The 24,188-nt window shown below is 36.7% G+C and overlaps 1 protein-coding gene across 1 annotated transcript; it reads left to right on the forward strand.

Moving 5' to 3' along the window:
• The first annotated feature begins 3,361 nt into the window (after positions 1–3,361).
• On the forward strand, positions 3,362–24,011 carry TCFL5 (transcription factor like 5). The gene is given in 9 exon segments (XM_043981553.1): positions 3,362–3,416; positions 3,419–3,518; positions 4,008–4,713; positions 4,715–4,854; positions 7,231–7,417; positions 7,976–8,138; positions 10,137–10,386; positions 17,543–17,684; positions 23,217–24,011. Coding segments are annotated over 9 exon segments (1,866 nt in total). The 3' UTR covers positions 23,340–24,011.
• The last annotated feature ends 177 nt before the right edge of the window (positions 24,012–24,188 follow it).

Here is a 24,188-nt window from a genome sequence, read left to right on the forward strand (position 1 = left end):
TCACCAAACAACAGTTAAGAAATTGATGTTGGGGGGCAGCTAGGTGGTGCAGTGGATAAAGCACCAGCCCTGGATTCAGGAGGACCTGAGTTCAAATCTGGCCTCAGACGCTTGACACTTACTAGCTGTGTGACCTTGGGCAAGTCACTTAACCCTCATTGCCCCACCCAAAAAGAATTGATGTTGGGTCAATTGCTGCTCTAATATTTCTAAATCCTCTCACAGAATCGTCAGTGTTTTTATATTGTCACTAAGCTGATTTGACAATGATAGTGCTTAAGTCACAATCCCTGGAATATGGTGTTTTTAAGTTCTTGATTCAACTAAACATGATAGAAGATATTTCAGTTTAAATAAAGAAATCTAGTATTAGCAAGTATTTAAATCAGTTTTTTATGTTAATTTTTTAGGATATGTTCACCATATTATACTAAGTTCCACTTTATTTCACACAAAAAATTAAAATGAAGTGCATTTTAGAGTTGATTCCACTAAGAATGATCATTTTACTGTAATTCTTTAGTGACTGTGTGGTTCTCCAGATTCTCTTGTTTATGGATGGCATTGTGTTGACCCCATCAAGCCCCACCACCAACAATAATTTCCTAAAGGAAATCCATAAGCATAGGATCATAGATATAGAGCTAGAAGGGACCTCAGAGACTAGGTGGTATAACTTTTATTTTACATGAGGAAACTGAAGTTTATCAAGGTAAAATAACTTACCTAAAGTCACATAAGTAACAAGTGCAGAGAAAAAATCTGAACTTGGGTCCTCTGACTCTAAATCCAGTCATCTTTCCACTGTGCCATACTACCTTGAGTCTAGCAAGAGACCCTCTTTGTTTATACAAAGAGTACTTCTTGTCCAGTTTATACCATTCAGTCAGATGGATAACTCATAGCATTAGATCATTATGCATATTTCTTGAACAGACATAGCACATGGACATCAAGCTAAGTCCAGAAATGAATAGGAGAGAAATTACATGGTGGACACGAGGAGGCTATAATATATCACCAACCAGAATTACAGAGAAGAGGGAACATCACATGTTATTAGATGTATGAACAAAATAAGTTGGACTAGGTCATCTGGCATGGGCAAAGAATAATTGATGGAGAGTACACAGACCATTGGTATTTACACAATGTCAAGAGAATCCAGAGATAGATTGGATCTATCTGCTGTGGAAGCTTTAAGGGGAGGCATATAAGAAGAGTTGAGCAAGATGAGAGGATCGCGGTTGTAATCTGCATCAGTGAAGCATATCTACATTGAACACTTCATAAACAAAATTAACTAGCCATAGGGCATATATAGTTTTTGAACAGTATTATAGGGTCATAGATTTAGGGCTGGTATGATCTTAGAAGTCATTTAGTCCAAGCCCTAATTTTACATATGAGGAATCTAAGGCCCAGGGAGGGTAGAAGGATTTGCCTAAGGTCACACAGATAGTAAATGACAAAAGCTGAGGCTTGAACCAGACCCTGATCCAAAACCAGAGCTCTCCATTTTGCTGTCATTACTTTTTTTCCTCCCATATATTTGGCCACGATTAGAGGGGTAAATTGATACAGTATATTGAGCTTTCTAGTTGGTATTTGTTTCAGATTTGAGGGGAAAACTCAGAAACCAAGAAAAGTGGGGATATGTCTGTGTGTGTGTGTGTATGTGTATCATTTTGGTATCTTTTAAGCTTTGTTTGGTAATTATATGCATTTGTAATCATGCTAGTTTTGTGCTTGAAAATTCAAAAGGAATCTCTAAATATGTGTCATAATCTGGGGGTCAAATGGTAATGAAGTGCTTACAAGGTTGAAAAACATTTTCATAAAGTCTAGGAACAGATTATCATTATTAAATTTGTTATCCTTAGATTGGGATAAAATGCCTTCATGTTAACATTTTACAAACCTTGTTTGGATGGCCACTAGCACAATAGAATTGATGTTTTAAATTTGTAAGAAATATGAATGGGGAATGAAGCCAGTCAATAAACATTTATTAAATGCCTACTATGTATTAAACTCTAAGGATATACAAACTAAAGGTAAAAGATAGTCCCTGCCCTCAAGTAGCACACTCTAATGGGGGGAGACAACATGCAAACAACACATCGTATAAACAAGGTATATGCTGGCGTTAAATTGGAAATTATCAACAGAGGGAAGGCATCATAATTAAAAGCGATCGTGAAAGGCAATCCCTATAGAAGGCAGAATTTTAGCTGCAAGATGAAATACAGAATAGATGAAAATGAGATCCAAAAGTTTTGAATTTCCTTGACATAGAGTAGAAAGGGAAGTTCACAAAAGGCTAGTACCGGTTAAGTAATGAGTTTACCAAGACTTTATAAAACAACTCAAATCCCCCAGAGGTGACTGACTGTAAGACCAGTGCTCTCTCCCCACACAATACAACCTAAATTTCATGTGCTGCACGTACGCACATACATGCAAACAGTCCGTCCCTCCAAAATGTCAACTATATCTTTTTTAGGGGGTTCCAGGTCTGAAAACATGGCTCCTGCCGCTAAAACAAAGGGGGAAACAACTTTTTCTCTCTTGAGGGGGAGTGGGGGGTGTGTGTGAGAGGAGGGCTGGAGGAAGAAATTGGGCTTTCCCAGGAATGAGGCTACAAGGTAGGCATCCTAAACTTTTCAAATGTGATCTTACATCAGTATAGGTTGGAATGATGCTGCTGCTATTGCTATCGAGTTAGGATTTGGGCTTTTGTTGTTGCTGTTCTTTCCTGCTAGCTGGGGCAGAAACCACACCCGTGGCAAAGGCCAGAAGACCTTCCTCGGCCACCTCGACTCCAAAATCACCCCCCTCACAACCACATCTCAGGAACAAAACGACGGCCCTGGTCCAAGGAAACCGGGGCACCCGGCAGCTACTGCACGTGGGCTTTCCGTGGTCCTGCGGCTTGCGTGGCGTGCAGGGCCGCTTTCCAGACCTCCCTGAGGCCCCGCACCACCGCGGAGGCGTTTTTCCCTACAGTGCTCGTTTGCATCCACGCTCAGCCCCCGAGACCTGTGGGCCCGCGCTCGCCCCCTCCCTTAGCAACTATGGCTCACCCCACTCTTTCTCTACTCTCACTGTTCCAACCTGGGAGGGGGGAAGAGCTCGAGCTCTTACAATCGCTCGCGCACGGTCCCTTATCCTGGGCTAGGATCTTCCCTACTTATCCCCACCCCTAACCCCGGGCTCCCTCCTCGGTTTTTCAACACTTCTCCCAATCTCTCCAGTCATATCCCCATGTCCCCCTCCCCCTTCGTCTTTCAGTCCCCTGAAACGGTCGTGGTCGCGGGCTGATGGGTCAGGCGGTTGGTCACTCCTAGGTGGGCGGGGAATGGAAGAAACTGGGTTAGCCCCGCCCCCCGGGCCAGTGAGGCGGCGGGTAACGGGGGTGGGGGGAGGGCATTGCTAGGGTCGAGGGGGTGGGGTTACCGTTGGCTAAGAGGGCGGGGCAGAGTGGGCGTGCGCACGCGTGCTGAGCTCTGCGAAGGGTGAGCGGTTTTCCCTCCCCCAACGGGAGCTTCTGCTCACCTCAGTGAGCTTCCCGCGCGCGGCTCGCCGCCGCCGTCCCGGGGTTTTTGGTGCGCGCCGTCCCTCCCTCCCTCGTTTTCTTTCTCCCCCCCAGGCGCGAGCCGCCGCTCCTCCCTCCCTCCCTCCTTCCCTCTACTTTCCCTCCCCCTCCCTTGCTCTCCTCCTCTTCCTAGTGAGCCCCGACGCGGGGGAACGGGGCCTCCCGGGCCGCCCGCGCAGCTCCGCTCCACACCCCCTCGCTCCCGTTGCTGCTGCTGCCGCCGCCGCCGCCGCTGCCTCCACGCCTTGTGGTTGGGGGACGTCCAGGTGACCAAATCAGGGGGCGGGGGCGGGGCGCCCGTGTCAGTCCGGGGGGGGGGGGGCGGGGGTTTGGGACGAGCCCCGCCCCTCTCCCCGCCTCCAATCGCGGGGTGAAGCTTATCCAGCGGGGTTGCTGTCGTCCTCTGCAGAAGGCGGCCCAGTGGAAGCCCCGCAGTTCCCCGGTCGGCTCGGTGTTTGGAAGTCATGTCCGGTGCAGCCCCCCGAGAGCCCCATACGTCTACTCCTCAGGCGGCGGCAGCAGCCGCTGCTGCTGCTGCTTCGGCCTCGGCTGCTGCAGTCGGCGGCGCCACTGCTTCCGACCCCGCCCCCGCGGCCGAGGGCCCTTCCAATGACACTTCGTTCGGGGAGCAGGGCCTGAGCTTCACCACCACAGACCTCAACCTGGTGGAGATGACAGAGATCGAGTACACCCAACTGCAGCACATCCTCTACTCGCACATGGAGGCCCAGGCCAACGAAGGGGAACTGGAAACCCGGCTAAATTCCGCCTTCTTCTCCGCGAGCAATCCCTCGAGCCAGGCTCAGTACCAATCCTCCAGCAGCACCGGCCAGCCCAGCTACTCCTCCAACAGCACGGGCAGCCAGTCTGTGTATCCAGTCATCTGCCAGTCAGGCCTGACTTCTGATGGCAGCTTTGTGGGGTCAAACCAGTGTCTGGGACACATTGATTTCCAAGAGCTGAGAATGATGCTGCTCAGTGAATCCAATTTACCTGTGACAGTTGCCAACCAGGTAGAGAAAACACCCAACAGTAGCTCTGTAGAGGTCACTGGCCACAGTGTGGTAAGAGTTAAACACGGAGAAAATGTTGGTGGACCAAATAAAGAAAATATAGGCTGTTGAAAATCTGGCACCTGTGCCAGAAACTAGATCTAAATCTGCAGTCCGAGTTCGGCTAGAAGACAGATTCAACAGTATCCAGACAGAAATTCCCAGGTGCCAAGAGCCTCAGGAGTCTGGAGTTACTCTTAACAAGTGTGTTTCAGATCTTTCTTTTTTTATTTCATAGATTTTTAAAAGTTGCTACAAATATGTTTTCATGAATTTGATTACAAAAATCTCAAGAACACCTAAAAAAAGCATGCTTAAGTAATCCATACCATAAAAATTTTAAATCACTTACCCATACATTGTGCTTTACAACTTACAGATGCTTTCCTTGAATTCTGTGAAGTAGACAGTTCAAGTATTATTATCTCCATTTAAAAATTCCCTTTCTCTCCCCGTGGGGGAGGGGAAATTCTCCCTGTTTATTTAAATAAATAAAATTTAAAATTAAATGATGAGGAAACTGAAAAGAGAGGTGAAGTGACTTGCCCAAGTTCACACCAATAGTGGTGACAATAATAGTACTATTATGTACTATTTTTAAGTTTTGCAAAAATGCTTTATTCTTATTCAATACTCAGACATTCCTGTGAGGTGGGTACTATAGGTATCAATGTTCCCATTTTACAGATGAAGAAAAAGACAAAGAATTGAGATGATTTACCTAGATTCACAGACCTAGGAAGTGACTTAAACTTAGGCTTTTTCCTACTTCCTTGTTCTTTCCAATTCTCCACTAAAGCCTCAGATAAATGTAGGAGTATGTATACATTTACATTTTTAAAATCTTGTTTTTATTAATATAATTTTTAATATCACCTTCATTTTCCAAATATATCCCTTCCCTGCTCTCATTCAGTGAGCTAGCACTTTTATCAAGAGATTGAAAAAGAAAGAGGGGGAGAAAAAAACAGGTTAGGACAATGCAAATTACACACTCACAGTCTCCCACCTCTTCGAAGAGAGGAGGAATATTAATTTTCTCAATTTTGTTGTGGTCATCTTGGTCATTATAGTCACACAACACTAAATTAGTTGTCACTGTCTGGCTTTTTCTGATAATGCTTACTTCAGTTTGTATTAGTTCATTGAGTTCCCATACTAATAATTCTTCATATTCACCATTTATCAGAGTTTTGTAATATATCATTACATTCATGTACCATAATTTGTGTAGCCATTCTTTAATCAGTGGGTGTCTGCTTTGTTTTTAGACACACACTTTTAACAACTTAATTAAAATTTGTCATGACAGCTTGAAAGCAATGTTTTACTTAGTTTTAGCTATATAATTCTGTTAAAGATACAACCAAAAGGGATAGTTTTTTGTTATTGTGATAGTAAAATAAAATGTTTTGTATATTCAGATTCTAGTACTTTTTAAAAAGTTGTAAGATTACATAAAACTTTGTATCATTTGTAATTTTAACTTTTAGTCTGTGGCAGTACAACAAAGAGAAACAAATGATTGAGGTAATTAACCAGGTGATCTTGGCAAAAAATTCTTGCCTAAAATATTTGGATGTGTCACTAGAGTTACTATTTTGATGAGCCTTTCTCCTTACCTAAATAATTACCTCAATTCCCATTCATTTTGCATAGGCAAAAACAGCCATAAAGACCTATTCAAACAATATTGAGGAACTTAAAACAGTACAAAAGTTTAAATGAACTCTGAAATTACTCTTCACGGCGTACACAATTATATATAAAATATATATATAGAAATGTGTATATAATATACATGTATATTATATGTGCATATACATGATATATATTTCAAACAGATGCAGGGTGATAATATAGTGGATGAAGGACCAACTAACCTTGGACAAAGGAAAACTTAATTCAAGTCCTTCCTCTTAATTCATACTATGTGACCATGGGCAAGTCACTTAAACTCTGTTCTAGACAAAACCCTAAGACTATATAAACTGCTGATTTGTATCAATTTGAGGGAGTTTTCCAGATGTTTGAAATCACAGATTAAAACAATCCAAAATCCATTAAATTGAAATTGTCAGCTTTATTTCTTGTATTCAACAAATTAAACATTTATTAAGCACCTATTATATACAAGTTACTATTTCTAATAGTACTTGAAATGAGTGGCCTACCTGCTGGGGCAGGATTTGTGATCATCGAGGTTCTTCAAACTGTTAACCTTGTCATTGCCCATTTTCACTTAAGCCTGACATTGTTCACTTCAGCCCTTCATCAGTGGTTTGGGTGAAGAAATAGAGCAAATGAAGGTAACAGATATATATGCCTTGAGTTATTTGCACTGACTCAGAAGAGAAGAATACTTGAAACCATTAAAATAAGAAATTAGAATGTCGTGTCCCTTTTGGTGGAGAGTAAGGGGAGAGAGCACAGTCACTGAGATAAGGTCGGTAACAGTAACTGACCTGTATTTAGAAAATCAAATGTGATCTGTCATTCAGTGCCTAAAATATGTCTGGAAGAGTATCAGTTGCATATTCTTGATTTGTTTTTTCTGGGTTGTCCTTTTTGTTTTGGCAGTTTGGTAACCCTTATTCGACATCCATCTGAACTAATGAATGTTCCTCTTCATCAGCAGCAAAACAAATGTACCACATTAGTGAAAAACAAAACTGCTGCTGCTACTACTGCTTTGCAATTTACATACCCATTATTTACTGCAAATGCCTGTTCTACTGCTGGGAATTCTAATCTTTCACAAACACAGGTAGGGAAAATGATTAGTGAAGCTCTGAAGTACTAACTTTTGATGGGTTGCCATGGCCAAAGAATTCACCAAAGGTGGCCAACCTACTGGTGATGAGCCTTTCCATACTTAACTAGGCTGACCCTTGGACCACAGACACACTCTATTGCTAGGATCTTGTTCCAAGCCTTAACAGCTTGGTAGAAACTGCCAGAGCTTGTCCTCCACTCATGTACTCCTTAAATACCAGGGTCACGTCTATGCCAGAATAAAGCATTAGAATAGGATTTTTGTGAAGGCACTTTTGAAAGATTTTATTAATCATTGTCTTAATTAGGCCTCATGAATTTTATCTTTTCATTGGATCAGATAAATAACTTTTTAAGGTATTTTGGGAAATATTTTAGACTCCACGATATTTACTTTGAAATTTAAAGCCTCAAAGTTGTATATCCATAAATGCTGTTATTAGTATTTACTTCATGTTAAAGTATGTTTTACTTGTGGCAGCAGAGAGGAGATTAAGATGCATATTGATAATAAAATTAATTATATTGCTATTCCTTCATTATATTCCAGAGTTCTAGTAACTCATGTTCTATACTTGAAGCTGCCAAACATCAAGATATTGGGTTACCCAGAGCATTTTCTTTCTGTTACCAGCAAGAAATTGAATCTACTAAACAGACTTTAGGCAGTAGAAACAAGCCTTTACCTGAGCAGGTTTGGATTAAAGTAGGAGGTAAGATATATGACATAAGATAATAGAGTTTCTTTCTTTGGCTAGGCTATGCAGTAGACATTGTAAAAATTGCATTATACATCAGTTTTGTCACACAACAATTTCCTGTTACAGGGAGACCTTTTTTAGTATTTTATCAGTGGTTCCTATCCCTCTTCTTCCTACCATTTCCCTAAAGTGATCATATTTTATATTTGAGCATTCCTTCTCAAACTCAAACATTTCAATTGTGCTTACGTAGTATGGCAGTGCATTGACTTGTTGGGCATTTTTTTTCTTTTTAATAGTGAATTTAGTAAATAGCCAATAATGATTTTTGTAATAATAGTTTTTATCTTCAAGCTGCTTAAAGCACATCATAGTTTTTCCTTTTTAGTTTTCTCTCCATCTCTGAGGACTCTGAAATCCTCTACAGGTAAATTGTCATTACAACAGATATTGCAAAGAGGTGCTTAATATAAAAAGGCATTTTTATGAATCATAAGTGATTGACCTTTAGCAGTGGTGTGGGGCTTTATTTCCAACAAATTTTCTGCGACAATTCAGTAGAACAAAGTACTTTCATCTCTGGTAGCGTAATTGGATCCTGTACAATGAAAGTATGATTAAATGTTCTTTGAATGATAGTTAAGAGAGCTACTGAGTTACAGCTGAATTCTTGGCAGCTCTTCTTTTGCCACTTTACAGGATTTGTACTAGTAAAGAAGCCCCTTTGATAGGGACATGTTTTCTAAAAATATGACTGAAATTCTTTACTTCATTTTGCCACAGGGCATGAAAATCTACCACTTAGTGATTCATTTAGTCTTCATTTTATAAAATATAAATCCTCATGAGATGTTTAAGTGGTTGTCAGTTCAAATCTTAATGTGAATTAGGTTAATCATAATGTTTTTTTTCCTAATAAGAAACTGAGCTTCATATTAAGAGAATGGGAATTTTTATTGGAGATAAGTTAAAGAAATTTCATGGTTTGGTATAAGTACAGCCCTGGTGGCAGAGTATGGACAGGTAGACATGGAGCACTTGAGAGCCATGGTGGGAAAAAGCTCAGAAAGGTACATAAGATGATACCAAGACAAATTTGGACTATTCTGAAGTTTTGTCTAGGGTCAGTTCTATTCTTCAACCCTTAACACTTCAAGCGTTTTTCCTCATGTTGGGGGGTGGGCAGAGCTTGAACTAAACCCACCCAATAAAAAAAAAATTCTAGAGCTTTTAAGGAAAGGAATCAGATAAAGGCATTTGCCTTGCCACCTCTTGCTCTTACTATATCAAATAAGAATCACTGAAAGGCTGAGTTTGTTATAGTAGAGGGGAAATAATTCATTATAGTGAAACTTAACTGGTTTCTAAACAATGAGTGCAACTTCAGTGTTTGTTTCTAATTAGTTTGTGGTAAGATCTCTGGGGTAGAAAGGTATTAAAGTTTCATGTCCTGTAGGTTTTTGTTCTCTTTTTTGAAAATTTCATTAAGAATAACAATTTTAGTAATATTATATTGTGCTTTAATAAAGTCAAGAGAAGATGTTTTTCTTTTTTGGACAAAGCGGTTCTGTGCTTAGGTATTAGTCCTTAATTCTTCAATTTTATTTACTCTGAATACTAGAAAATATGAACCAATTCCAGCTTATGTACAATAAGTACCTAAAGATTCTTTTAAAAATAGAAACTGGAGTACAAAAGTATTTCATTGTTAATAGAGAGACATTTGAAGTATAGTAATATAAAATAGGCTTCAGATTTAGTGCTAGGTAGCCAACTAATTTCATTGCTAAAAAGGAGTAGCATTTTTGCCACAGAAGTATATTAGTCAACTTTTAAATAAATTTATGAGTTTTGCATTGTTACATTCAAACTACAAAATATTAATTTTTCTATTTTGTACTTAATACAGAATCTAATAATACAGAAAAAACAAGGATTAATGTATTAGGAATTCACTTAAAAGGAGAATAAAAAATTAAAGTACTACTTTTTTCTTGTTTTGCAAAGAAGAAGCGTTATGTAAACAAGCAATAAATAAAAGAAATCGCAGTCGAATGCGTCAGTTGGACACAAATGTAGAAAGAAGAGCTCTTGGTGAAATTCAAAACGTAGGAGAAAGCCAGAGCACCACAACTTCACAGGGTGCTTGGCAATCTACAGAATCCACACAATCAAGCCTAGGCGACCAGACACAAAGTGGGCAACAGGGTGGACGCTCACAACGCAGGGAGAGGCATAATCGAATGGAAAGAGATAGAAGGTAAGTTATATGATTTAGTAGATTTTGTTCACCAAATTATCTTAAAAGCATTGGTTTTTCATAATCAAAGAGCTTTTCAACCATTTTTTGCTTATTAGGACTTTAACTAAAGGGAAGGAAATACTGTTTTGTTATTTAATAGTAGTCTTGGTAAAATGGTAAGTGATAAGGTTGATACTAATGGAATATTAGTAAAGTAAATTCATAGATTAAACAACCACCCTCTATACTATTTATAGACCTAATCCCTTTCATTTTCCTCACAACCCTCTTCCCCCCATAATCAAGAGTTGGTCATTTTAATTGATTTTTAAAAATTGTACTTATATACTTAACTGAAGTTTGATTCCAATGCGTCACTCAAAATGGCAGTGGCTCTGAGTTCTTAAAGGCTATGCAAGTCCTTCAGAACTTGAAAGACTTTGGATCTGGTTCTGATGACCTTTTCTTGTCTGAGTTCCACCTAGCTAAGACTGGAGAAACTCATCACAAGGTGACTGCAGGATAATTAATTTTTTGACCATAGCTCACCTCATATGCCACATTCTGCATTAGGCTTTTCCTGATCTTCTCCCCCTTCCCCAAACTGCTAGTCTACTCCACAACTCCCACCTTACTTTGTATTTATTTTGTGTATTTATTGTATATACTTATGTATGTACATGCTGTCTTCCCCTATAGAATGGAAGTTCCTTGAAGACAAGGACTGTTTAATTTTGTCTTTGTATACCCAGCACCTAGCACAATGCTTTGTTCCTTACAAGAACTTATTTATTGTTTTTTGTTTGATAGCAACTCAAAGACATCTCATGATACTGCTCTCTTAGTTCTCCTCCTACTTGTCTTAATCTAATCTTCTCAGTATCCTTTGCTGGTTCGGAATTCATATCATGCCTCCTAGTATCTGTCCTGGACTCTCTGCTCTCTTACTTGATGACCTCATCTGCAACCCTGGTTTTAAATATCCTTTTTATACAGCCGTTTCTCAGAAATGTAAATTCACCCCCAGTCTTTCTTTAGGTTCCGTCTTATCTTCAACTGCCTATTGAGCATCTCAAACTCAACCTGTCCCAAAACCTACCTATCTTCTTAAATTCCTTGTTTGTGTCAAAAGTGCCACTATCTTTTCATTCATCCAGGTTCAAAACATCGGCATTAAACTTTTCTAGACTTTTTACCCTCTCACCCCATACATCCATTAAATTGCCACTTCTTTCTTCACAACATCTCTTACATCCATCCCTTTACTTACATAGCTGCCACCCTAGTTCATATCCTCCTTACCTGTACTCTTTTTTTTTTTTTTAGTGAGGCAATTGGGATTAAATGACTTGCCCAGGGTCACACACCTAGTAAGTGTTAAGTGTCTGAGGCTGGATTTGAATTTAGGTACTTCTGACTCCAGGGCCAGTGCTCTATCCACTGTGCCACTTAGCTGCCCCACCTGTACTCTTGTAATAACCTTCTTAATTGGTCCCTGCCTTAAATATTTCCACTCTTCAGTCCATCTGCCACTGAGATGCCAAAGTATAGATATGCCCATGTCATTCTCTTATGGAATAAACTTCATTGGTTCCCTGTTGACTTTAGGATAACATGTGAACTCCTCCAGTATTTAAAACTCTTTATGGCTTTGCCCCAACTTACTTTTCCAGTCTTATTATACATTACTCTCCCTCCCCAAATTATCCAGTCAAAATAGCCTTTTTATCGTTCTTCACATATGTTATTAAATCTTTAGTGCCTTTGTACTGGCTGTCCCTGTGTCTGGAATGCATTTCTTTCTTTGCTTCTTATAATTACTTGATTCTTGGAGGCAACTATGTGGTGCAGTGGATAAAGCACTGGCCCTGGATTCAGGAGGACCTGGGTTCAAATCCTGCCACAGACATTTGACACTTGATACTTACTAGTTGTGTGACCCTGGGCAAGTCACTTAACCCTCATTGCCCCACAAAAGGGAAAAAAAAATTACTTGATTCTTCAAAGCTCAACTCATGAACTACCTTCTACATGAAACATATCCTAATCTCTCCAATTACTAGAGCTGACTTCCTTCAAATCTTGTATTTATCTTGTGTGTAATTATACATATATTGGTAGAATGCAAGCTCCTTGGGGGCAAGTACTGTTTTCATTTTTGTCTTTGTATCCCCAGTGCCTAGCACAGCGTCTGTCATATAGAAAGGGCTTAATAAATGTTCGATGACTGATTGGTAGAGGCATTGGTGGAGGCAGTAGCCACACTGACGAAATCACAGATCCTTCAAGTACCGTCTTGTTTAATATTTGAACATATAAAAATAGCTGCCTACAGATAGCACTTAAAGGTTTACAAAGGACTTTTAACATGTATTATCTTGTTTGATCCTGTAATGATTGGAATGACACCACGTGCTAGAGACTTACTGTAGGAAAGTTCCAACATGAGGAGAGGGCCTCTGAGGGCAGGACCATGCGGCTTTCTTTGGCGTCAGGAAGTGACTGGTGGGAGGAAGAAGGGGGAGGCTGGTGCTCTGACTCCCTCTCTTTCCTGAGGACTCTGGTGGAGAAGGGACCTAGAAATGTGCTCTTCCTTTAATAAATAAATGAATCTAGGCCTTTCTCTCTTTACCAAATTCTTATTCTCCTTGATAAATGCTTAAAAGTCTAACTCTTGCTAAAGCTTATAATTTATTGGCGACCACTCATTAGATATTTTAGACAGTTTAGCTAGAATTTTAGCCTTTACAATCCTCACAACAATCCTGTGATTTGGTATTGCAATTATTAGCATCACTATGTTACTGATGAGGAAACTAATTCCCAAAAAGGTTGTGACTTAGGTTTACAAAGCCATTAAGTGTTGGGAGAGGGATTTGAACTCAGGTTGTTCCTGATTTCAAGTCTACTTTTTACTCTATCACATTGCCATCTCTAATGTAAAGATAGAGATGTATAAAAATTGACACAAATTCAAAGTTGAATCTTCTTCCTCTAATGCTTAATTAAAGCAAGTTAATTCCATTATAAAGGAGAACTTTTATCAGGTGCATATAAGCTATAGTTATTTTTATGGTAGTCATTTTACTTTTGCTTTCACAAGCACATCAAGTGTCCCATGAAATGTTTCTTCTTGCTTATAAGTATGCAGTGAAACCATCTCCAATTCCCTTTTTTGCCTCTTCGGGAGAGCTGTGAGCCATAACTTCATGTAGCTTCAACTTCTTTATATTTTCTGGTTTTATTACAGCAAGAATGATAATATGGATGCATTTCATTCCTGCAGTCCTATATAAATTCAGTTGATGGCCAAAGATCTTGAATTTATGATACCAGTAGTTAAGTTGATATTTGTAGATGGCATAAAAATCTTGATTCATAGCACCCTCTTTTCCCTTTTCTGTCACTTGGCCAAAGCACTCAGTTTATATTTCAACAAATACTTTCTATAGGAAGATATTTAAGAGATGCAGTACACCAAAGAACTTTACAGAAAATGAAATTGACCAATATCTTATAGCAGTGACTGTGAGTCATTTCTGAATTTGTGCTCTTTGTAAAGTTGAACTATCAGTTAGAGCAACAATCAAAATCAGCATCAAATTGAAAAAAGGATAAAGTTAAGACAGCACCATATGCAGTTATAGCAGCTAAAACTCAACCTATTTAAACAAGCTGTTGACCTTGAAAAATGTGAAATGACTAAAGATCAAGATACTGGCTCTGATTATTACCATTTATTAGAGAAAGGCCAAACACTATAAATATATTGTTTTTTTTTTATCCTAAAATTACCTCATCCAGTGAATACATTTGATGGCCTTGTAAAGCAGAATCATAGCAGCCCAGGGCAACATTCATTTTTCAGTACAAGTTCAGCTATAGAACATTATATACAAAGCATGGGAGAGGTTGCCTGTAACATTGCCTCACAAAACTGTTGAAATTAGGAAAAGGGAAAATGAGTCTTCAGAAAGCTACCCATGACACCCAGTTGCACCAGTTCATCCTAATAGAATTTATAGATGAAACTAGAAGGAAGATAACAAATTTTTAAAAATGCAAGAGTTTTGCCAGACATTCTATGGTGACCTAGGCTCTTCATTGATCATAGTAGAACCCATTACATTTGGACTCATTGCATTCATCTCAGTACTTGATGAAGAGCAAGAACTGGCACTTGAGAAACTGACATTGGGAAGAGTGACCGGGTCTGCTGAAGCATACACAGATGAAATCTGCTTGAGGCAACACAGTTTTGGAGGCAACTGAAGAATTTTTAAGATTTATAAAATGGGGAAAGATAACAAGAGTGGAGAAAAATCTTATTTGGTACTATTACCAAGAAAAGACAACAGTATCAACAGTTTCTGGCCCATTTTCCTACTTTATTATTTCTATGAAACCTTTGTGAGAATGAAACCTATTAAGGGTATCCTAGGATATTATTACCTCTTCACTCACATAACTGATTGAACAGTATGGAAAATACAAGATCCAACTGCATCTTACAACAAAAATGTGACTTGGTAAAACAAAACACAGATTTAAAAATTCTGTGCAAACAATGTATTAAGATAACATGAGATTCCTTGATAGATGTAATCACTTAGGTAATTTCTTCAGTGAAACAATGATTATGAAGTGAAACAAAAACCCAGGAAAATGCACTTGCCAAAGGTTTTTACTACTGTCATTGAGGATGTCCTAAACAAACTCCGAAAGGAAGACTGAATCCCTGTGGATGATATTAAACTAATTGTACCAAGCTCCAGAATATTATACTTTCTATAATGAGATTCACAGCTGCAAAATAGATTGGCCTAGAAATCTACATAGGATAAGCCAAGTGGATAAAGAATACATATTGCCCAGTTTATAACATATAGGTGGATCATCAGCTCATTAAGTTAGTCACTATTTATATCTTGGATAAGGCAATATAGGGACAATTTCCTGGGTCCAGAAGTGACTAGAAGGAAGAGCATGTGCTTAACTGCATTTGGGGAAGTATGCAATATTTTCCATGATCCCAAGCTGTTCCTTGACACACAAACCCATTTTTTAATACTAATATTCTCCAGGTGATGCTATATGACTGTATAAGATTGAATACCTCAGTCTCTGAAGAATAATACTTATGGGTGATCCAAAGGGCCTTGGAGAGATTCATGGTAGATGTGTATAAGTAGGCTGTTCATATTACCAATGATGACTTGCCTGCGAGAAGTACAGTAGAATATCATCAACAAAATATATCCTTGGAAAAGGAGGTGGGATTGCCATGTAGCAAGAGTGAGTTATCCAGCTAGTTGGTTCATTTACAACACTGGTACCCATAAGAGGTTAAGACCTAGAAGAAGACCTCTGATGTTTTGTGCAAATGTTCCATAGTAGATTAATGGAAGAATATATGAACAAGAGTCATCCAAGATGAGATATTTCAATATATACTGGTAGAGTGAGTACCCACATTGATGATATCATGAAGCCATATAGGGCACAAGAATACACTAATCACTTTAGAGCTTCAGTAGACTCTTAAGTTTTATATAAGTAATTACAAATGTATCCTTTGAGAGGCAGTGTGTCATAGTGGATAGAGGGCTGGCCTTGGATTCAGGAAGACCTGGGTTCAAGTCTTCCCTTGACCTATACTGCCGGTGTGACAGTGGGCAAGTCACTTAACCTCTCAATATCCTGGGCAATTTGATTATACAATAAGTTGCAGAGAAGTTGTTGACTTCTATCAGTGGAAGGAATTTCCACACTGGGAGTGCCATGCAGTGATGAAATCACAGGTCCAGACTTTAAAAAACAAAACAAAAAACCTTCTCCTTCCTGGGTATCCAGTTGAACCTCAATTATACAGCCGTGCCTCTTGCATCTAGTGAATTGCTCACTTGCTTTATGGATTTGGTTAGGAATATGCAGATTGGCAAATGGGGCCATGTCATATACATTTTTACAATACCAGCATCCTTTAGACTTAACTTCCAATAATTTGGAAGTTAAATGTAGTCTAGAGATTCAGTACAACTTAATTAAACTTTGCTTCTACTAAGTGATACTATAAATAAATACATTTCTATATATTGTGGATATCCTACATTACTCCTAGTTTGTAATATGGAATAATCTTTAGAGATAAACCAATGCTTCAGGTCTATATTTAGCATAGTTGAATTGCTAAGGAGTTCCTTAGTACCATTATATATTACCTTATTGACTTGAAAGCATTAATTAACCTCTAAAAAGTGGACAATTTTGAAAGTACTTTTACTAATCCATAAATTCTTTCTTAAAATTTTATAACCCAATCCAACAGACATGTTTTAAGTGCCTCTTGTGTGTTGAGTGCTGATGAAGTATCCTAGTATTTAAATATCAGTCTTTGAAAACTATAGTTTATAAATTGTTTAAAAGTTTAGAATATTTAAAAAAACACTTCAAGTTCTCTAGTATCAGAAATTCAAATTAGTACAACTTTAAAATATTTACATACAACTAGCATTGGCAAAAATAATTGAAAATTCAATGTTGATGGGTTACAGGGAAACAGGCACTCCGCTACATTGTTGGTGGGACTGTAGATTGGTGTAGATTTTTTGTAAGGAGCAATTTGGCAAAATATAGAGCCACAAAAATGATCTTTGAGACAGCTGGTCCCCATCATTCCCATTCTTCGGACAAATCCAAAGGATGATATTAAAAGAAAAAATAATCTGTACAAAAAATTTTGTAGATGATTTATTTGTAATGATACATATGTAACAAATGGAGAATGGTTGAGTAAATAATGCTATGTTAATGCAGCTGAACATTATTGTGCCATAAAAATAAATTTGAAGAATAAAAAGAAAATGAATTTATATGAAGTGATGAAAAGCAAGGTCAGCACAATAAGAACAACAACACATACCTTGATATCATCTAAAAACAACTTTTAAGTACACAAATAGATTGAGAAGGGGCTATAGAAAAAGATATTATCTTTTTTAAAATTGTTTTTTCAGTGAAAATGTAAATAGTTTTGACTTTAAGGCTTCAAAATGATTTGTTTGTATTTGTTGAGAGTGTTAAGTTTATAATAAAATTTTTTTTAAAAAAACATCATTTTAGATGGCTAGTTTTATTTAGTTTCTTTCATGAATGCTTTGGGTTTTGAATGCAGGCGCAGAATTCGGATTTGTTGTGATGAATTGAATCTTCTAGTTCCATTCTGCAATGCTGAGACTGATAAAGCAACAACTTTACAGTGGACAACAGCATTCCTGAAATATATTCAGGAAAGACATGGAGATTCTCTAAAGAAGGTTAGTAAGTAGGCCAAAGTAAATTTTCAGAATTTCACTTTAAAAGCCCACAAATAATTAAAGGTGCTTGGCCTTCTTTATTTTACCAATTATTTTCAGACTAGCTATTTGGTATAATATCAGGAAATAGATACACGTTAATTATGCTGTGACTTAGCACTTATTAAAAGTGAAGTGAGAATTGTAGTTAGGGGGTAAAACAATACATCAAACTGGTATTCCAAATTTATAGTATGTTATCAGAGTTAATTGGTTATTAAAAACCAGAAATATTTGAATGCCTCCTATATGTAAGCTACTACTAGGTGCTTACAGCATGATACCAGAAAAGTAAGTCATGGTCATTGCCCTAAGAGAATTTGCAACCTAAATGGATGTGAGACATATATACATAGAACAAAATTAACAAAAGATAGTGGCAATTGTTAATTACAAACAACTGTTAAGTATCAAAGTGGTACAGACAATACTCTCTAGGAGAAGAGATTGTTGTAATCTCTTTTAGTGTAATCTGGAAAGGCTTCAATGAAGTCACAAATGTACATATTATATGTGCTTTATTTGTAGCATTTATGTAGGTGGTATTTCACAATTACTCAATGTCAATCTTCAAAAGCAATTTTGAATGCTGAAGTTTGTATTGGACAGTTTTGTCAACTTCTTGGTGTTTCATACTAAAATTATTTTTGCTGAGGTGGTTTTATGTTAACTGTTGGGAATGGTTATCTTTGCTGTGGATTTTGATTACTTGCTTCAGCTACTCTGGGAATATCAGTCATACTAAGCATAACTGGGCTCTGGAAGACCATACCTATGGGTCAGTGATTTGTAAAATAGAATACAAACTTATTACTTTACATTGAAGGAAATATTTGTTTAATCTACTAATTACTATTGGACAATGCACCCCACTTTCACAAAGGAATATGATTTGGTAACTAAAATTAGACATTTATTTAGCAAATATGAAATCAAAAGGATTAGTTAATTAATTCTAATTGGATCATGATAAAGCTTGATACATCCCTCCTCCCACTACAGGGCTTATGCTTGTCCAGGCTACAGAGAAACCACCAATAGATAGGGCATCCCTTTCTTGGATAGTGCTTGCTTGTTTCTTCTTCATCCTCCCTTTTCTGTTGTCCATATTACTATACAAATTTCATGAATCACACCATTCCTTCTATTTCCAGTTTTCATCTTTTTAGTTGACATACTCAACCATATTGTGTATCAGTTATGTTGGATTTATGTCTATATGGAATGTTATGCTAATTTATAATGTAGCCCTTTGGTTTATGTTTATTTTTAATTAAGTAAAGTTTTTAATCCTTTTGAAATTTACCTTTTATTGGTTTATTAAAATTTTTTGGTGTTCAGCTTTGCAGACCAGATGTCCTTAATACCTATATAAATGATATGGGATTCTTGCCTGCTTTTAGCAGAAAATGGAACTAGGTCATTACCAGTATTATAATTTGGTAACATGTATAATGCTTCCCAAACATCTGAAATTGGACACATACATCCACCTCTTCATAGCCTGTTTAAAAAAAAAAATTATTGTTGCCTTTTTTACCAGTTGTTTCTTTATTCTCCTTTCATTGAACATTTCCTTATATAAAGAAAACAGTTAAAATCAGCTGACACAACAATATCTTACAACATATACCACATTATTTATCTAGTCCCTACCTCTCCACTGAAGAGGAAGTAATGTTTCTTTATCAGTTTTCTTTATTCCAGATTATTCATTAGAATTCATCATAGATTAAGTACTTTTTAGTATTATTTACATTATTGTAGCAATTATATATATTCTCTTGGTTCTTCACTGCATCACTTTATACAACACTTAACATATTTCTCTGAGTTTACTATACTTGTTTCTTTCTCTTATTCTATTACATTCATATACTGAAATATAGGCATCTGTTCCCAATTAATGGGCAACCATTTTGCTTTGTTTTTTGCTAACAAATTGTGCTGTTAGGAATGCTTTGTTTAATATCATAGTACCTTTCCTTTGTCATCAACTTCCTTAGAGTGTGTTCAGTAGGGGGATCATTTGGTCAAAGGTTTGAATAATTTAGTGACATTACTTCCATATATTCTAAATGAATTTGCAGAAAGATTTTTGACAAATTCTTAGCTCTATCAATAGTAAATTAGTATACCTTTCCAACATTGACTATTTCTGGTTTTTATCATTTTTGCTAATTTGATAGGTATGAGCTATAAGTTTACATTTTCCCCCTTTCTATTAGTGATATAGAACAGTCTTTCATATAGTTTTTGCTTTTTGCATTTCTTCTGAACACTGTTCATATCCTTTGTCCACCTTTCTATTGGAGTCCTCATATTATTGTTTCTAGGTAAAATTATCCCTTAATTAGACCAGCAAAAAAATGATTAGCCAAGTTAGTGATGATTCTTTAGGAATTAGAACATAAAATAAATAAAAATACACGTGTCTTTGGTCACAATCGTAATCACCATTCCTCCCCACCCTCAAATGTGGAATTCATGAATTAAGACTAGGAAATGTCACATGACCAAAGATCCTATTTGACCCAGTTCTCATAATTATTCAAAGCATTACCAACAACTGAAGTTGAAATTCTAAATAAACTCAGAAGCAAGAAACTAAGAATAATGGAATTCTTATAATACTTAAGCCTAATTATATAATTCTGGAAAGAACACTTATTCTATAATTTAGTTTCTTTAATCAGATAAAGATATCTTAGTTTATCTCTTACATCCTACAGAAATAAGATATTATCAAATTATCTAAATTTACATTTTCCATTATGTAGATATATGTAGGCATGGTGACAGACTTTGTATGTGTTGTCTGAGGACCATACCAGCTAAATTTGTAGAGATTCATCACCAGAAGGTAGACCCCCCCAGGTGATGATTTTCCTTGACCACACATGAAATTCTCTACTGAAGCATGGAGAGGTTTCAGTTTGTTACCAATGAAAGGAGTATCTACCACATTGATGAAATAACATACCATGTATAATACTAAAACATAGATATGTTTTATCTCTATTCACATGTGTGAAGAATACTGCATTAATATCATATCAAACACTGATCATCAGAGTCAGTCTAAAAAAAATTCCATCTAATATATGAGCCATTTAATCAATGGGGTTAATCAAAATAAAAGCATAATTGTAAAAATAAAGGTATGTTTGTATTTCAAGTGAGTGTTTTGTGGAATTTTGATTTACAGTGAACACTAGTACCTTAGGGCAAATATGCTTTGTTAAACTGGAGTTGTACATAAGCCATAGCTAATATGTTTGCCAGTTCTTTGTATTGATAAGTATAAGGTACTGTCTGAATGTTCTTCTTTGCCTACTTGAAATTCAACCTTAGTTGTGGGCATGAGTCTCATAATTATAAAATGTGAATATCAGCTTTGGTCACATGACCAGAGTTTTTTGGTTTTATTTTACAGAATGAAAATAAATTATTAAAAAACCCTTCCATTAATTGTATATTTGTGCATATAAGCTTACACGTATTAATGAAAGAGAAAGAAGGGAAATTAAATGGAGAAATCATCAGTAAATATCCAGTTATATGCTCAATTTATTCAGTTGGTTAGGGTTTATGAGAACTGTTAGCTTTACTCTGGCCTATACTCCCAACCTATATTGTAAAAATGCATGACTTTTTTCATCATGGTGGGTTGGGGTGGGGTGGAGTAAATGTAGTATAAGTATGCATAGCTTTGTCACTCATCATCACCACTAGAAAAACATTTAAGATTTCATGGTTTATTGAGATCAGCAATAGCTCCTTAATTTATGAAAAAATATTAATTTCACTATATAGTACTTTTTCATATTTAGGAGAACATTTTTACCATTTTGTTTTATATGATTTCCTCATTTAATACCAAGCACTGGGGCAGCTAGGTGGCACAGTGGATAGAGTACTGGCTTGGAGTCAGGAGGACCTGAGTTCAAATCCAGCCTCAGACATTTGACACTTCCTAGCTGTGTGACCCTGGGCAAGTCACTTAATTCTGCCTCACCCCCCCAAAAAATACCAAGCATTGTACTAACTTCCTAGAATATACATCTGTAGACCAGGTTTAGTGAACCATTTATGTATTTTGGTCTCTAAGTTTTTTTGTTTTGTTTCGTTTGTTTTGTTTTGTTTTTTAGTGAGGCAATTGGGATTAAGTGACTTGCCCAGGGTCACACAGCTAATAAGTGTTAAATGTCTGAGGCCAGATTTGAACTCAGGTCCTCCTGAATCCAGGGCCGGTGCTCTATCCACTGCACCACCTAGCTGCCCCTCCCTGTTTTGTTTTTTAAGTACTTGTCAAGCAGTTCAAATAAGAAGGTAAAAGCACCTTACCATTTTGGAATTTTAATATTAAGACAGGACATTTGGGATACCATCTGTCTAGTCCAGCCTTCATATTTCACAGATGGGTAAACTAAAGCTCAGGGTCTTATCCAAGGGCCAAATGGCTTATTAATGATAGAGACTTGAACCCAAGTCTTCTAACCCGCAGTCCAGGATCCTTTCATAATGTTTCCTAGCATATCCTCCCACACTCTTCCCAGCAATGTTAAGTTTTGTTCATTAGCTGCCCTTTCAACCTTTGGACACATGCTGCCATTTTACATGGAGGAATAGTTCTAATAACTTGTCTTAGGACATAAAATGTAAAATAATATGCCTCATCTTGAATTGTAGCAAGCTTCTGAAGCACTTTACATATAAAGTATAAAAAGATTTCATACTTAAAGTAAAAGATTTAATGAATATGCTTAGGGATGGGTAGGTAATTTGGTATCTAGTTTTTTTTTAAGAGAATGGATTTGGGGTGGCTAGATGGCGCAGTGGATAAAGCACCGGCCCTGGATTCAGGAGTACCTGAGTTCAAATCTGGCCTCAGACACTTGACACTTACTAGCTGTGTGACTCTGGGCAAGTCACTTAACCCCCCCCCAAAAAAAAAGAGAGAATGGATTTTTAAAATAAAAGGTTCCTTCTAAAATACAAAACAATGATATATATATATAAAATCTACATTGATTGTATTAACTAAGAATTTTGTGCCAGTGTATAGTCCTGCCTGCCAGTGTTACTAAGTAATTACAGTAATTGTATCATAAAGTAGTAATGTGATATTTTTCCTGAAAACCAGTAATGAATAAATAGAAAAACTCATACTTTTAAAAAATATAAATTACTTTATCTGTATAGATAAAATGGCTTTAAATTTTTATTCATTCTAAGATTTGACCTAAAAACTAACCATAGTTTGAGAATTATAGTTTGCTTCTCATTTATGTGAACATTTATTTGAATAACTATTTAATAAACTCTGTTACAAGAGAATTTCGTGTGTAATTTATGTTAATATTAAAATAACATTTTTCTAAACAGTCTAAATGTTTATACTGTTATTAGTTTGAGGCTTAGTAGTTTTATATCTGAAAGCTACTTGCAAAAATTCAATATATTAAATTAATTATCATTTCTTGACTTTAGGAATTTGAAAGTGTATTTTGTGGTAAAACGGGCAGAAGGCTAAAGCTGACCAGACCAGACTCGTTAGTAACATGTCCGGTGCAGGAAAATCTACAGAATAGCCCCGCTATGGAGATCAAGTAGTTTGAACTGAGTACTTAGTATTTTTATTAACTATATGGCTATCCAGGGATGATCCTTATCTATTTTCTACAATTCTGGAATTCTACTCTGATGGTCTAATTTTATATTGACAACATTTGTTAATGGGATTCCAGTAGTAGTGACTTACTGGCAAAGATACATTTTGTAAAAATACATATTTAGAACATTAAATATTTATTCGTGTCCTCTTAGATCTTTGGGGGACCAGCAGCAACAAGAAAGCATCTTGGTAATAATTAGTAAGTAATTCTTCAATTATCGATGAAATCCATCATGTTTTTCTAACATGATATGTTATAAAAATATCTGAACAATCTATGTAGATTTGTGTTCAGCCTTATTAAAAGGTACATTGCTTTTATTTTATTTATATTTCAAATATGCCTACTTAGCAATTGGAACAAAGTTAAATTGTTCTTGACTATAAGTAGTTTGGAAATGATACTGTATTTGAGTTAATTTGCTAATTATCTATCCCCCTTGGAATTATATTTTCAGTCATACAGTGCTGTGTTTGCATTGTTTGCAAAATACGGTACTGTTTTAAACCATTTTACCACAAGCTTTCCAAAAGTTTCTCTTAAAGCTGCTTTTGCCCATAAATGGTATACTGTAAACAATGGATGACTTATATGCACAGAATATTTTCATATTGAGAGTAATTGCTCTATGTGATAATAAACTACAGTGTTTTGAACTAAAATACTTTCAGATTTGAGTGGCTTTATTTATTACAACAGATGACACCAACAGGCTTTATTGTACATACAAAGTCACCTAAAATAAATACTGTAAAATCACAGATATTCACAAATTTGTAGTAATTTA

Source organism: Dromiciops gliroides, chromosome 2, assembly GCF_019393635.1.
Source record: "Dromiciops gliroides isolate mDroGli1 chromosome 2, mDroGli1.pri, whole genome shotgun sequence".
Lineage (NCBI taxonomy): Eukaryota > Metazoa > Chordata > Mammalia > Microbiotheria > Microbiotheriidae > Dromiciops > Dromiciops gliroides.